This window comes from Curcuma longa, chromosome 11 (genome assembly GCF_044706935.1).
Source record: "Curcuma longa cultivar G26 ecotype Majalengka, Jawa Barat chromosome 11, ITB_CL_G26_1.1, whole genome shotgun sequence".
NCBI classification, from domain to species: Eukaryota; Viridiplantae; Streptophyta; class Magnoliopsida; order Zingiberales; family Zingiberaceae; genus Curcuma; species Curcuma longa.
In genome coordinates, this window is record NC_133871.1 from 23,037,134 (window position 1) to 23,054,182 (window position 17,049).

Consider the following 17,049-nt stretch of genomic DNA (forward strand, 5'->3'; position numbering starts at 1 on the left):
ATGAATTATATTTATTAATTTAATGAATTATTTTATTAAAAATATATATGAATTAATGCTAAATTTTAAAAAATAATATTAATAAATGATGTTTATTAAAATAATTATTTTATTAAAATAAAATTAACATATTTTATTTATTAATTTAATAAATTATTTTATTAAAATAATTATTTTAATAAATTATTTATTAAAATATATATAAATTTATTTTAAATATTAAAAATAAAAAATAAATTATATTTATTAATTTAGTAAATTACTTTATTAAAATAATTTTTTTAATAAATTACTTTATTAAAAATATATAAATTTCTTTTAAATTTTAAAAAATTATAAATAAATTATTTTTTTTTTTATATATTAAATAAATTATTATTATATTATTATTATTAATATTAATATTAAAGTTATACATGATAATTTGAATCACGTTTAATAAGTAGGGTATCATTTTTAATAATTTCAAAAGGTATTTCGATTGATGGACGACCTGGGACAAGTTCAAATTAATTTTTGGGGCGGCGAGCGGGCGAGTTTTCGATAAGCGTGAGGTGATGGGATGGGAATGGGACTCGGCCGCCGAGAAAGAGCTGCAAGCCATCGAGGCGACCTATTGCTCGTCCGTTTCCGCCGCCACTGGCACCAAGCGTCAACTCTCCTCCGACATTGATGCTGAGGAACCGGAAGCACTCGATCCGCAACAAATGGGCCGTCGTTTGCCCCGCTGGGGTTGGAACGATTCTAACCCTCTGAAGCGCCATGTTCCCGATAGCAATCACGTGGTTAGGAGGACTGGCGGTCTTCTTCCTGCATCATACCGTTCAAATGGGGCTTCGAGCGTACTGCCTCTTCCTTGTCCAGGTTCTATAAACTTTGAAAATCTTCTTTCCTTCTTATTTTCCAAAGAATCTGTTATTGTAGGATTATTATCCTTTAAACCTATCTTTTTGTTCCTGGGGAAAAGAAAAAGAATGGAGAATGTGTCTAAATGCAATTGTTATTGATGATTAATGACTATTGCATTACTTGGTAAGCATTCCTTGCTAGAGTCAGGTTCTGAGACTCTAACAAAGCCACAACGTTTGGTTTGTTTCATATTTTTCTTTTGTTAAAAGAAATAAATACAGTGACGGCGCAAGGTGATGCGTATTCTTTATGATTATATTCCTTTCCTATATACCTTCGCATGAATGTATGATGTTTTTGTTTAGTTCTGTCCAAAAACCAAGAAATTTTTTAATCCAGTTGTCTCAGTTGTACTGAAGTTTGTTTTATGAATTAAGATCCGAATTGCATAGTTCTAGAATTCCTTTGTTTGCTTGGGTATTAAGATCCATAAAGTTCTAATTATTTAACTATTAGATGTAATTCTACGTTGATCCAAATATACCCAAGTTATCCTGTTATGTTGTGCATTTATTTTCTAGCAATGATAATAAATTTGGTACATAACACTATAACAGGTTAGGATAACCTAACTAGATGTTTGAAATACCATGTAGAATTAGGTGGACTGTGCTGGATTTGTTGTTTCGGTCGCAATTTAACGATCGAAATTAAATCGGTCGCTAATCAACAACCGAAATTAAATCGGTCGCTAATTAACGACCGATCTTCAATATCGGTCGTTAATGCGCGACTGATTTAATTTTGGTCGCTAAATCGATCGCTATTTAAGGTTATTTTTGTAGTGCTTCCTCGCTTCCGCTTCTTCGATGCAGCAGAAGCGGCAGGCTCCGGAGCCGGGGTAGGGGGAGGGGCAGTGCCGCCGGGGAATGCCGCCTCAACGGCGGCAACCGCCGCCTGGGAGGCAGCATCAGCCGTCGCGGCAGCGGCTGCGGCAGTAGACGCCGCTGCAGAAGCCGCGGCAACAGCTGCTGTGGCAATTGCCATCCATCTCCGTTTGAGGCGATCTCTGCGATCTCTATGTGATTTCTTGTTTGCCATCAAGAAGAAACGCGAATGGAGGGAGTCCGCCGATGATGTTATTATTATATAAGAATGCGATAAGGCAGGATTCTTTTTTAAAAAAAATCTTCCTTTTTAAAATCTTGATTTTAATTTAATTTTATAATTTTTTTTAAGTCCCCCATCTCACTTGGATTCAGTCGTTAATATTAACTTTCAAACCCTAATTCGGTCGTTTTAGCGACCGAACTTCGGTCGCAATTACGACCGAATTAGAATTCGGTTGCTAATTTAGCGACCTAACTCGAGTTCAGTCGTTAATTAAGCGCGACCGGATGCAATTTCGGTCCTTAAAGCCCATAAAATTTTTTTTTAATAATAAATTAACTCTAAAATTAAAATTCAATCATCTAATTTAGCGTTCCGCTTCTTCGATGCAGCAGAATGCGGCAGGCTCCGGAGCCCGGGGCAGTGCCGCCTCAACGGCGGCAACCGCCGCCTGGGAGGCAGCATCAGCCGTCGCGGCAGCGGCTGCGGCAGTAGACGCCGCTGCAGAAGCCGCGGCAACAGCTGCCGTGGCAATTGCCATCCATCTCCGTTTGAGGCGATCTCTGCGATCTCTATGTGATTTCTTGTTCGCCATCAAGAAGAAACGCGAATGGAGGGAGTCCGTCGGTGATGTTATTATTATATAGTGTGATTTCTTTTCGCCATAAAAAAAAATGCGAATGGAGGGAGTCCGACCGTCGGGTGATTCTTTTTTTAAAAAAATTTCTTCCTTTTTAAAATCTTGATTTTAATTTAATTTTATAATTTTTTTTAAGTTCCCCATCTCACTTGGATTCAGTCGTTAATATTTAACTTTCAAACCCTAATTCGGTCGCTAAATAGCGACCGAACATGAGTTTGATCGCTAAATTAACGACCGAATTAAATTCAATCACTAATTTAGCGACCGAAGGTCATTAATATTTAGCTTTCAAATCCTAATTCGGTCGCTAAATAGCGACCGAACATGAGTTCAACCGCTAATTTAACGACCGAATCGAAATTCCGCTTCTTCGATGCAGCAGAAGCGGCAGGCTCCGGAGCCGGGGTAGGGGGAGGGGCAGTGCCGCCGGAGTGCCGCCTCAACGGCGGCAACCGCCGCCTGGGAGGCAGCATCAGCCGTCGCGGCAGCGCTGCGGCAGTAGACGCGACTGCAGAAGCCGCGGCAACAGTTGCCGTGGCAATTGCCATCCATCTTTTGAGGCGATCTCTGCGATCTCTATGTGATTTCTTGTTCGCCATCAAGAAGAAACGCGAACCGGAGGGAGTCCGTCGGTGATGTTATTATTATATAAGGCACGATTCTTTTTTTAAAAAAATTTCTTCCTTTTTAAAATCTTGATTTTAATTTAATTTTATAATTTTTTTTAAGTTCCCCATCTCACTTGGATTCAGTCGTTAATATTTAACTTTCAAACCCTAATTCGGTCGCTAAATAGCGACCGAAATGAGTTCGATCGCTAAATTAACGACCGAATTAGAATTCAATCACTAATTTAGCGACCGAAGGTCATTAATATTTAGCTTTCAAATCCTAATTCGGTCGCTAAATAGCGATCGAACATGAGTTCAACCGCTAATTTAACGACCGAATCGAAATTCCGCTTCTTCGATGCAGCAGAAGCGGCAGGCTCCGGAGCCGGGGTAGGGGGAGGGGCAGTGCCGCCGGGGAATGCCGCCTCAACGGCGGCAACCGCCGCCTGGGAGGCAGCATCAGCCGTCGCGGCAGCGGCTGCGGCAGTAGACGCCGCTGCAGAAGCCGCGGCAACAGCTGCCGTGGCAATTGCCATCCATCTCCGTTTGAGGCGATCTCTGCGATCTCTATGTGATTTCTTGTTCGCCATCAAGAAGAAACGCGAATGGAGGGAGTCCGTCGGTGATGTTATTATTATATAAGGCGTATAAGGCACGATTTTTAAAAAAAAAATTTCTTCCTTTTTAAAATCTTGATTTTAATTTAATTTTATAATTTTTTTTAAGTTCCCCATCTCACTTGGATTCAGTCGTTAATATTTAACTTTCAAACCCTAATTCGGTCGCTAAATAGCGACCGAACATGAGTTTGATCGCTAAATTAACGACCGAATTAGAATTCAATCACTAATTTAGCGACCGAAGGTCATTAATATTTAGCTTTCAAATCCTAATTCGGTCGCTAAATAGCGACCGAACATGAGTTCAACCGCTAATTTAACGACCGAATCGAAATTCCGCTTCTTCGATGCAGCAGAAGCGGCAGGCTCCGGAGCCGGGGTAGGGGGAGGGGCAGTGCCGCCGGGGAATGCCGCCTCAACGGCGGCAACCGCCGCCTGGGAGGCAGCATCAGCCGTCGCGGCAGCGGCTGCGGCAGTAGACGCCACTGCAGAAGCCGCGGCAACAGCTGCCGTGGCAATTGCCATCCATCTCCGTTTGAGGCGATCTCTGCGATCTCTATGTGATTTCTTGTTCGCCATCAAGAAGAAACGCGAATGGAGGGAGTCCGTCGGTGATGTTATTATTATATACTAGTTTGGTCGCTAAATTAGCGACTGACTAGTTATTCGGTCGCTAATTAGCGACCGAAATAGAGTTCGGTTGCTAATTTAGCGACCTAACTCGAGTTCAGTCGTTAATTAGCGACCGGATGCAATTTCGGTCCTTAAAGCCCATAAAATTTTTTTTTAATAATAAATTAACTCTAAAATTAACGACCGAATTTAATTCCGATCGTTAATTTACCGACGAATTTGTTGTTTCGGTCACAATTTAACGACCGAAATTAAATCGGTCGCTAATCAACGACCGAAATTAAATCGGTCGCTAATTAACGACCGATCTTCAATATCGGTCGTTAATTAGCGATTGATTTAATTTCGGTCGCTAAATCGATCGCTATTTAAGGTTATTTTTGTAGTGCTTCCTCGCTTCCGCTTCTTCGTAGCAGAAGCGGGCTCCGGAGCCGGGGCAGTGCCGCCGAGGAATGCCGCCTGGGAGGCCGCATCAGCCGTCGTGGCAGCGGCTGCGGCACTAGACGCCGCTCCAGAAACCGCCTTTGCCGCGGCAACAGCTACCGTGGCAATTGCCATCCATTTCCGTTTGAGGTGGTCTCTGCGATCTCTATGTGATTTCTTCGCCATCAAGAAGAAACGCGAATGGAGGGAGTCCGTCGGGTGATTCTTATATAAGGTGATTTCTTGTTCGCCATCAAGAATGAAACGCGAATGGAGGGAGTCCGACCGTCGGGTGATTATTATTAATTTTTAATTTTTTTTTCCTTTTTAAAATCTTAATTTTAATTTAATTTTATATTTTTTAAATCAATTATTAAAATAAATTAAATTATTAAAATTAAATTATATTTTTAATTTAATCATATAAATTTTTTTATTAAATATTAAAATAAATAATTAATAAAATTATTTATTAACCTCTCCAGCTCTAGGGTTTTTATTAATTATTAGCTGACCGAACCCTAGTTCTAATTATTTACCTATTAGATGTAATTCTACGTTGATCCAAATATACCCAAGTTATCCTGTTATGTTGTGCATTTATTTTCTAGCAATGATAATAAATTTGGTACATAACACTGGAACAGGTTAGGATAACCTAACTAGATGTTTGAAATACTATGTAGAATTAGGTGGACTGTGCTTGTATCCATGCAACACTGTGTGATGCATCTGTTATCCAATGTATCATGCTCCTCTTTTGTATTGTAACCTATGAACTATGTGTTTTCATTTGATATCTTTGTTTAATTGCACTGATGTTGCATTCATGAGAACAAAATGGACATATGTGAAATTTAATATCACACCTTGAGTGAACACTTATTGTCTGCACACAAATCAATTTGTCGGCTACATCATATGTATATTACATCAGCTCAATTGCAGATATATGAAACATGTATCAACATGAAAATTTCAATGCTGGTCCAAAGCCTGAATGAAAAGTTTTGACGGTTTAAGCTTTGATAGCCAGCCAACGTTACACACATGAACATGTACGTTATATTTTCAATTATTGAATCCTATACGAGCTGTATTTGGATGACTGGTCAACAAAAGGCTACATCAGAATTACAGATTGTCCTTAGGATGCATATTCAGTTAGTGCAACTACCTTATCTTATTACCATGCTATTACACGAATCAGTGAATTGGTCATTCCAAGTAGGAATTGATGTTAGATTCTAACCTCAATGTTTAAAGTATGTTTCAGTAAATAGACATGGGAATCTGTCATTGCTTACTCGTATATCTTTTCTAACATGATAGAAATTCCATTTTGATTAGAATTCTTCCATTGTAATTTCTGCATATGGTTTAATTCAACTTTTGCAGGTAACCCTCGGGTGAGATACCCATCTATGCTATTTAAGGGTCGTATAATATACTCTAGGGATGCTGCAGAAGTCGAGCAGGCTGCTCAGGAGCTTTCAGATAAAATATTTTCTATGAAACAACATATGAATCATATCCCCCTTGGATTTGACATAGAATGGAGGCCCATTTTTAGAAAAGGTATTTTTTGTATAATTTGGGGAAAGATAATTATAGATTGCATTTATTGTGTGTTCATGAGACATCTTTTCACATATATATAGGACTCTAGAGATAACTTATACCTAAAATATTCATGTGGAACTTAACCCACTAAGTAACCCATTAATCTAATACTCCCCCTCAAGGTGGAATATAGATACTATGTCCATCTTGTTATATAAAATTGAGAAATCCTCATATGCAAAAGATGAACTATACACATGACAATAATGAAATACATACTAGTTGCATGCAAATGAAACAAAACATAAGGAATTAATAAAGAACTCAATCAGCAATTCCTTCGAGCAAAGATCATCACACAACTAAGTGTAAATGCGCACATCAACAGAGAGAGAGAGATATTTTCTTCAAAAGTAGAGATATTGTCTACCTTTTTTTCATGATCCTTTTAACTTGTTACCTCAATCCTTGTTATTTAAAACTGGTTTTATTGACTAAACATTATTTCGTTAACAAAACTGTTTTGTTTTGTTTTGTCTTTTTTTAATGTGAAGTGATGTGTTGTATGAGTTGAGATTACTTATCTATGACTGTGAACTTGTTTTAATTTTTTACCTCAACCTCATATGCTAAATTGACTAGCAGACTTTTGAGGCTGAAATTTTGAAATCTTATGGCACTTGTTTTATCCAAAACAGAGGTAATTTGGCTAATTCTATAAGATCCACTACTGTAAGTTGACTATTTGACAATCAAAGTTGACCTGTAAAAATGGTCAAACATGGTCGTAGTGGATATGACTAATTGTTGTTCTTGAAAGCCTATCCCTAAAGAAGGCTCTAATATCATGTTTTCCTTCTACTGTGGTAAAGTTATCCTTTTTCTACTGTATGCCAACTTAAATAGGAGTTTTGGCTTCCAATCTTCAGGTGATCAAAGGAAAGCAGCAGTGATGCAATTATGCCTTGAGAATACAACATGTTATGTCATCCACATAATCCATTCCGGAATTCCTCCTCTTTTGAAGTCTCTTTTGGAGGATCATGCATCTGTTAAGGTTAGGAGCTAGCTTGATATGGCTATCTTTATGTTGTTAATTCTCTTATTTGAATGTTTTTTACCCATTCAATAGTAATCCATTGATTTTTTTTTCTTTTTGAAGGTTGGAATAGGCATAGCCAATGATGCACGGAAGATGTCAAATGACTACAATGTTTGTATCGAACCATTGGAGGATTTATCAAGGCTTGCGAACCTCCTCAAGCTTGGTGTAGCTCCTAAACAATGGAGTCTGGCTTCTTTAACTGAACTTATCACATGCAAGCAGGTTTTGCGGACAACTTGTCTCTTAGCTTAGCTTGTTAAGCTGTCTAGATACCATTGATGCATCATTTACTGCACAGTTATTCTGAATTCTAGTGATAATTATTCAAAGTTGTGGAACAACATAAAAGTGATATAGCAGTAATATTTCACTTTAATTTTTTAATTGGCGACATGTTCAAAGTCTTTGATGTGCATATATAGGTGAATAGTTCATGACTCACCTTTTTAGGATGTTGATTGTTGAGGTTCAATTGCATGAAACAGCTTGTTGCTGTATTGTTAGTCTGCTCTGATTTGTACCAATCAAACTAAACTAACATATGCTGTCCTATGACAACAATAAATATATGGGAATGAATATTGGATGTCGAGTCTTTAGCAGAATGGAAATTGAATCTATTTGACTTCAAAACATGTAAAAAAATGTCTGCATTGTTATTTTTAGATTATACTATAATATATCACTTTGTGTTTGCAGATTGTGTATACTTGTTCAGTGCCATAATTTCATAAATAAGAGCCATTCAACATATTTTATTTTTCTGTATAGTTGGAAAAGCCTAAAAGGATTAAATTGGGAAATTGGGAAGCTGAGGTGTTGTCAAAAGAGCAACTGCAGTATGCAGCGACAGATGCTTATGTGTCGTGGTACTTGTATGAGGTAATTTGGAAAGATTATCATCCAAGATATGGTTCTTCCCTTCAACAACCTTCTGTACAAATAAATTGAATGATTAATACTCTGCAGGCGCTCAAAAGATTTCCAGATCCAGAAGTCGAGACCGACGTGGACGAGTAGACAATGAAACTATTGAGGAGCATCCTGATAAGCAACCGGTTCTTTAGTTAGTTTAATCTGTAAAGTGCTGGCTCTTCATTTTCCCATCTCACTTGGCCTTTTCAAGTTCCTCATAGTATGAAGTTTAGTATTGATATTTTCCTTCATTATCACCTTCCTAGAATGTGGACTGTAGCAAGCCACGCAAAGTGGTGGTAGGAAGAGTTTGTGTTGATTATGTTCATCTTGATAATTATGCCATGCATTATTGTGATTATTGTTGTTGATCAAGTAAATATTCATGATGCCAATCCTGTTTCAGAAACATTCACTGGGAACGTGAAAGATCTGTAAAATAATTGTCATGCAAGTAAATTCTGGATGACAATTTAACAAGAATTAGAATTCCAAATTCGAAACCTAACTCGTTTACTTTTTAAGGAATTGATAATTTGTGCAATCTCTTTGTTCATATTGCTTGTAGATTTCTCCTACAATTGGATGGAACATGGGCTTCAATAGCCAGTATGTAGGCCCTTTGTGTGCATATAGCCGTAATAAATAAGAATAATGGCGACTCAAGGGAAAAAAGAGATCACCAATCAAAAACAGAATCAGAATAATTTGTTTAAAACAAACAAAAAGCAAATTGGAAAGGAAACCAGCTGATGATCGTCAACAGATTCCGTGCTACTTCCTTGATCCAAAATCTCCTGCTACAGAAAATCAAAAAAAAAAAAAAATCCTCTGCTGTCTTTCTCTTTCCGGTCCGTCCCAATGAATGAGAAGCTTGCTTTAAAGTCTCTCTGCGTTTCATGTAGTCGCCTGTTGCTGGTGCAGCATCATCAAGATTCTCATATCCTGACTAAGAAAGAGCTGTCGAACTATGTGAATCATGATGGTGCTGCACCTGCAAATATCGACTGCTGATTACAGAGCTGGAAGAGAGGAAGCGAGCGAGTAGCGCAATAAGTTGTACGTTTCTTCCTCATGAGTTAATAAGTATATAGGCAGAGAGCGACAGATATAGAGGAGGGGAGGTAGAGGATGGAGGAGGAGGAGGAGGACAGACAGATAGATAGATAGGGGGGTGAGCTCAGTGGAGGATTTGGATGAGAGCGACGGGAGGAAGAGAACAAAAGGAGCAACAGAAGCAAACAGGAAGAGCGCAAGGGGAAGCTCGGTCTCCAGATGCAACACCCGCGCACGAGCAGCAGCTGAGGTGGGGCCTGGCCAGTGGTCCGGCCGTAGAGATGACTGACGTGGATGGCTCCACCAAGAGCAGCAGAATCCTAGTTTTTTGTTTTTTTGAATGAAATTTTCTCAAGATTATCAAAAATGACGACGGCCGGTTCAAAAACTTAATATTCAACATTTAACAAAATTTTAAAAATAACTTAAAATACGAAAAATCTAACTTGTCGTACAAGGTTCAAAATTACAAGTACAAAACATATTAAAAATTAATTATTATACATAACAGTTCAAGTATTTTGAAATTCGGGCAAGATTTAAAATTTTATCAAAAAATCAACCTCTGGGTATTTTGAATCCATCTACCAATCAGCCTCAAATTTCCCTAATTGCCTTATAATGTCACCTTTTAAATGTAATAAGATAATAAAATTAATTCAAATTAAGGACAAATATTCTAAAAATCAACCTCTGAATACATATAATTATTAGGCGAAACCGGAACATTTAAATAAGTATTCTTCATCTATGGAACAAAAGGCATCTTTGAATCATAGTCTTAATCACACTTTGAAAATCTTAAACAACAATATTCTAGTGCAGACACATTGAATAAGCTCAATCCAAAGACTAGCCATCAAAAGTATATTCTTTTCCTTTGAAATAATTACAACAACAATATTCAACTCCTTAACTATTTGCAATCTGTCTTAAGTCTATTTTCAACAGTTACTTTTTTCTGCCAAGATGTCTTGCATGTATAACATCCTCTCAAAAATCTTGCTCCGAATTTAGATCTGCAGTGTATAAACACAAATAATTATGTTGTAAAACATGTAAGTTCAAAATATAGGTGGTGTTCAGTGAATAGAACAATCCATTCTGTTGGTATTGTTGCATAAAAACTTTGCTCAGTCGGATTGTCTTTATCTAAATTTCCATACCTGTCAATCTGACATGGTTATCCAGTGCAAGATATATTTGTTCATCTAACATCTACCAATATAACCATAAACATGCTTAGTAGAAACATGCAGATCTTAGTGTCATGGAGTGACATAAATGGAAATCCAATTTACAGATGGTAGAAAATAGAAAGTTGGAGCCCATGGTGTAGTCATGGCACTGAGACAGGTTATTTATCTTTCACTTCTTTAGCCACACAAGTAAAAGAAAATCTTGTAACTAAAACTCTTTAGACAAACAGGTTATATTCAAATCTGTTCAATATTTTTTACATCTTTGATTCTCATTACCTGATGAACTTCATATAGCTTGAGAGATTGGCGCTGACACTGCTTATCTAATGGTTGAGTAGGTAATGAATTCTTGTGAAGTAAAATGAAATGGTTGAAGGGGGACAGGGTTTCTGTAATCCAACATACAACAGAAAGTTGAAAACTTTAACTGTGAGAATATCAAAGAAAAAACAACATTATGAACTTACGGTCTAGGCCAACACAAAATTACAGAAAATTAAGAATATAAATTTTATATATTATGACCCTCTCCCCCATACACAAAAACATAATCAAGGTGGAGGTAAGCTAGGGAGCTGGGAAGCGGGAAAAAAAAAAATCAAAAGGTCATGGTTCAACCATCTACCAATACATCAGCCTCATCCTTATAGCAAAATATGGATCTGCGCTAGATGACAATCTATATGAGATGACTGATTTTGAAGAAAGATCAACTCTGCCTCTGCTGATATGAATCCATGTTGGATTTAATTTCTTAATTATGGGCTTAATTGTAATTTGTATATGCGGATACGAACCGAACCCATTTAAGTGATCTAATTAAGGTTTATCGGGTTTCGGATTATTGATGTGGATTAAAATATGTAGAACCCGTTAGTCCGTTCCGATATTATTATGGATTAAATTTATTATTATTTTATTAATCCATTTTGGTATTATCGGATAGGGATTAAATATAGAAAATAAGTTAATCTGTTCCGTTATTATCTATGGGCTGATAACGGTTCAGATCTCTATATAAGGGTTTGGTCCCCGAGGGTTTAGGGTATCATGTGACATCGCCTTCGTTCCCCATTGACGAAGGTTTTACGGCCGTCACCCTAAATCCCTTGGAAGACCTCCCTCTAGCTTCCGCTTTGTTTTTCTTCCACAGGGATCAAGCACAAGGAGTTGCAGGACAAGGACATGGCCCTACAAACAGGTTCCTTGTCGTTATTTTATATTTTACATATTAAACCATGTTATTCGTAGAAACTAGATCATTAAATTTGTATTTCCTATTTGAAGTTCTAATTTAGTTTATAGAACTCATGCGGTTTAGGATTTACAAATTCCATCAATTGGTATCAGAGCATAGGTTTTGTTTCTTCGTATTTCATGGTTTACTAAAATTATGAACGTTTTTCATTGTGATTGGTAATAAATTTGTTCCACAACAAATCATGAATAGGTTGAATTGGATTTCACCCAATTTATTATACTGTTCATAATAATTGAACAAATCAGTTTTTTTATTTTTCTTTCTATTCGGTTTTTTGAAATAAAAAAAAAAAAAATAATCAGAGGGGCGACGGCAAATTCGTGATCGCCCTTTCTCGAATCGCGCAAGGTCGCTTTTGATCTTTTCTTCTCAAAAAAAAAAATCAGTGGCGCCCTCCCCTCACGCAATCGCCGACGGAGGCGCTCCGCTCTCCTCTCCCACCAACGGCGACGGCGCTCACAGGAACCCTAAACCTTACGGACAGCGCTCTCCTCTCACGCAGTGATCTCCTTCCATGCGATCGGCGGCGACGGCGCTCCCGATTAGCAGTTGGAGGAGCTCGTGATTTTTGCTTTTCTTCCATGCGATCGGCGAATTAAGGAGCCAAACGGCGCTGGTCCCAAACGGTCAGCAAACTTTGCTGCCGAGGGAAAGAAATTGAAGCGCGGTGGCTAACCATTCCCGATCGGAAACTCTAGCGCGATTACGCGGCTCAGTTTCGACGTAGAAGAAGAGGAAAGCGGCGTGCGCGTTTTTTTTTCTCCCTTTGGTTGGCTTCGGTCGACGGCATAAAGAGGAGAGCCGTTTTTTTTTGGGTTCGGTCGTGAGATAAAGAATAGGAGAAGATTCGGTCAAAAGGAAATAATTCTTATTTAAAATAATAATAATAATAATAAATAAATAAATAAATAAGAAGAGTAAAATGTGGACATTGTATATATATATATATACTGTACGCCACATCATGATTATTTATTTTTTATTTTATTTTATTATTATTTTTAATAAGATTTAGGAAAGATTTAAAATTTTCTTTTCTTTTCTTTTCCTATTCTTTCGGGCATGAAAATCCAAAAAGAGACTGTCGGGTTGGATTAGATTTTGATTTATCCACCCGGTTAAAAGTTTTTTTTTTAGGATTTTCTTTGGGTCTATCTACACACATGTTACTAAATCGAATTATTGTGTCGGCCCAAAGGAAGGCACATTAGCTAGGTTTAGTGCATTTGTGTCGATAGACGTATATCTATGCTAAAAGTAATTGGCCCAAAGGAAAATTACTTTTATGCCAGATATATGTTTAAGATAACTTACAGTTATAGAACAAATTTATTTTGTTCAGATCATGCACAAAATATGTCGGCCCAAAGGAAGACATATTGCGTGGCAGATTAAGGTTGATGTAAGTTATGAATAAATAAATAACTCATATAAAGTATCAAATTATGCGCATAATGAGTCGGCCCAAAGGAAGGCTCATTATGTGGCAAATTAAAGTTTGAGTTATATTAGAGAGTACCACTAACAAATTATATTTTAGTCCAAAGAGTAAAATATAATATTGTATTTGGTATCTCATAAAGAACCCATTTATATTAAATAAATAACTCATATAAAGTATTGAATTATGCGCATAATGGGTCGGCCCAAAGGAAGGCTTATTATGTGGCAAATTAAAGTTTGAGTTATTTTAGAGAGTACCGCTAACAAATTACATTTTAGTCCAAAGAGTAAAATGCAATGTTGTACTTGGTATCTCATAAAGAGCCCATTTATATGCTTTATTTGCATATTTTATTACTTATATATGTTCTTGGCATAAATTAAATCGTGAGCTTACATTATTTTTCTTTTATTATTTCAGTGCAATCAGTAACTGCTAATCTTAATAACATCCCCACTTTAACTGGTTCTAGAGGTCTAAATAAGAAACGGAAAAGGATCAATAATAAAGGAAAAGGAAATCAAACTGCAGATTTTGAACTTTTAAACTTTGTTAGTTCAGAAGTCAATTTAGCTATTGTACCTACTGACACTTGGTGGATAGATACCGGTGCTACTACTCATATAAGTGTCACTATGCAAGGTTGTCTTAGGAGCCGTCTTCCACTTGATGGTGAAAGATACATCTATACGGGAAATGGAAGAAAGGCTAAAGTTGAGTCGATTGGTGTTTTTAGGCTTTGTTTGGGAACCAATGTTTATTTGAATTTAGAAAATACATTTATTGTACCGTCTTTTCGACGGAATTTAATTTCAATTTCCTGTTTGGACAAATCAGGTTATTCTTGTTCATTCGGAAATGGAATTTTTAGTATTTTCTATAATTCAACATTGGTTGGCAATGGTTCCTTGGTTGATAAGCTTTATAAATTAAACACCATAACTCCTACGGTTGACAATGTAATTATGCATAGTATCGGTACAAAACGTAAATTGACTAATGAGAATTCATCCAGTTTGTGGCATAGGCGTTTAGGACATATATCCAAACAACGCCTAGAAAGGTTAATGTCACATGGAATTCTCGATTCTCTTGACATGACAGACTTTGATGTCTGTATTGAGTGTGTTAAGGGAAAGACAACTAACAAAAGAAATAAGAAAGCGAGTCGTTGTAGTGATGTCTTGGAGCTAATACATACAGACATTTGTGGACCATTCCCTAAGGCATCTTGGAATGGACACACATATTTTATTAGCTTCATAGACGACTACTCTCGATTCGGCTATCTGTACCTCATTCATGAAAAGTCGCAATCTTTAGACATGTTCAAAATTTTCAAAGCCGAAGTTGAAAATCAACTAGGTAAGAAAATTAAAGCCGTCCGATCCGATCGTGGAGGTGAATATTACGGTCGATATGATGGATCAGGTGAACAATGTCCAGGACCTTTTGCGAATTACCTTGCAGAGTGTGGGATTGTGCCTCAATATACCATGCCTGGTACTCCCAGTCAGAATGGTGTAGCAGAGCGACGCAATCGTACCCTAAAAGATATGGTAAGAAGTATGATGGCTTTCACTTCTTTACCTGAATCTTTGTGGGGTGAGGCACTCAAGACTGCAGTTTACCTACTTAACAGAGTACCAAGTAAGGCAGTAAACAAAACCCCATACGAGATGTGGACGGGTAGAAAGCCTAGTATTAGGCATTTACACGTCTGGGGTTGTCCAGCTGAGGCTAGGCCTTACAAGCCTAATGAAAAGAAACTGGACTCAAGAACTGTGAGCTGCAATTTTGTGGGTTACTCTGAAAAGTCTAGAGGGTATAAATTTTATGATCCCTCTAAAAGATCCTTCTTCGAAACGGGAAACGCCAAATTCATTGAGGACAGTGGGAGTGATAAAGTTAGGGAAATAATTTTTGAGGAAAGCGTAAGCAATCCTCCTATGGTCACTACTAGTGCAATAAGTAGTGGTATGATTACCATACCGCACATTATAGATATTGTACATCCAGAGAGAGTAGTGAATCAAGATATTCCCGTAACATCTCCAATGCAGTTGGAAGATCACTCCTGTAACATCTCAAATTGAGATATCCACTCAAATTGAGGTATTACCGCATATTGCTGAGCAAATACCTCAACCACCTCAAGAACAAGTGCCTTTAAGGCGATCCACAAGGGAACGGAGATCCACGATGTCTCGTGATTATGTTTATCTCCAAGAGCATGAGTTTGACATTGGGTTGGAAAGTGATCCTGTATCTTTCCAAGAAGTCAAACAATGTTCTAATCCTGAAAGGTGGATTAACGCCATGCAAGAAGAGTTGAAGTCTATGGCAGACAATGACGTTTGGGAACTTGTCGAATTGCCCAAAGGTACGAAACCCGTTGGTTGTAAGTGGATATTTAAAACCAAGCGGGATTCAAAGGGCAATGTCGAAAAGTATAAGGCTCGTCTTGTTGCCAAGGGATTCACTCAAAAGGAAAATATTGATTACAAGGAGACTTTCTCACCTGTGTCGACGAAAGACTCCCTTAGGGTAATCATGGCACTTGTTGCTCATTTTGATTTAGAACTACATCAGATGGACGTAAAAACTGCATTTCTCAATGGAGATATTGACGAGTCAATATATATGGTGCAGCCGGAGAACTTTGAATCTGAAGATTCAAAGCACCTAGTATGCAGATTAAAGAAGTCTATCTATGGTCTAAAACAGGCGTCCCGTCAATGGTACCGAAAATTTGATCAAGTGGTAATCTCATTTGGTTTTAGAGAAAACCCTGTTGATCAGTGCATATATGTCAAGTTCAGTGGGAGCAAGTTTGTTATACTTGTTCTGTATGTGGATGATATATTGCTTGCGAGCAATAATAAGGGGCTGCTGCATGAAACCAAGTCATTTCTATCCAGTAATTTTGAAATGAAAGATCTTGGTGAAGCATCATTTGTCTTAGGCATACAGATTTATCGTGATCGTTCAAGAGGCATTCTTGGACTTTCACAGAAAGCCTATATTGAAAAGGTGCTTATGAGGTATGGCATGCAAAACTGCGCACCTGGTGACACACCAGTGTCTAGAGGTGACAGATTCAGTCTGCAGCAATGTCCACGACTTGAACTTGAAAGAAAAGAGATGGACCAACTCCCTTATGCATCGGCTGTGGGAAGTCTTATGTATGCACAAGTATGTACACGACCAGATATAGCATTCATAGTGGGGATGTTAGGCAGATATGTAAGTAATCCAGGACCATCACATTGGAAAGCAATAAAGAGAGTGATGCGATACTTACAAAGAACCAAAAGACATATGCTCACGTATCGGAGGTCAGATCATCTTGAGGTGATTGGATATTCAGACTCCGATTTTGCTGGATGCTTAGATAGCAGGAGGTCTACTTCAGGCTATATTTTCATGCTCGCTGGAGGGGCTATATCTTGGAAGAGCGTCAAGCAGACGCTAGTAGCCACTTCTACTATGGAGGCAGAGTTGATAGCATGCTACGAAGCATCCAATCATGGAATTTGGCTGCGGAATTTCATCACAGCACTACGTATTGTTGATGGTATTGAAAGACCATTAAAGATTAACTGTGATAATAA

The 17,049-nt window shown here is 37.7% G+C and overlaps 2 protein-coding genes across 2 annotated transcripts in view; one reads left to right on the forward strand and one right to left on the reverse strand.

Annotated features, from left to right (window-relative positions):
• The first annotated feature begins 557 nt into the window (after positions 1–557).
• On the forward strand, positions 558–8,784 carry LOC141837378 (3'-5' exonuclease-like). The gene is given in 7 exon segments (XM_074724791.1): positions 558–864; positions 6,288–6,467; positions 7,382–7,509; positions 7,615–7,779; positions 8,329–8,439; positions 8,527–8,557; positions 8,560–8,784. Coding segments are annotated over 7 exon segments (987 nt in total). The 3' UTR covers positions 8,625–8,784.
• A 1,506-nt stretch (positions 8,785–10,290) lies between these two features.
• The window catches only part of LOC141839784 (anaphase-promoting complex subunit 10), a 41,417-nt gene continuing 34,658 nt past the window's right edge, over positions 10,291–17,049 (reverse strand). Inside the window, exons 6-7 of the mRNA XM_074727611.1 lie at positions 11,007–11,119; positions 10,291–10,547 (exon numbers count right to left, since the gene is read on the reverse strand). Coding sequence (XP_074583712.1) covers positions 11,050–11,119 — 70 coding nt within the window. The 3' untranslated portion in view covers positions 10,291–10,547; positions 11,007–11,049. The remainder of the gene's footprint in view (positions 10,548–11,006; positions 11,120–17,049) is intronic.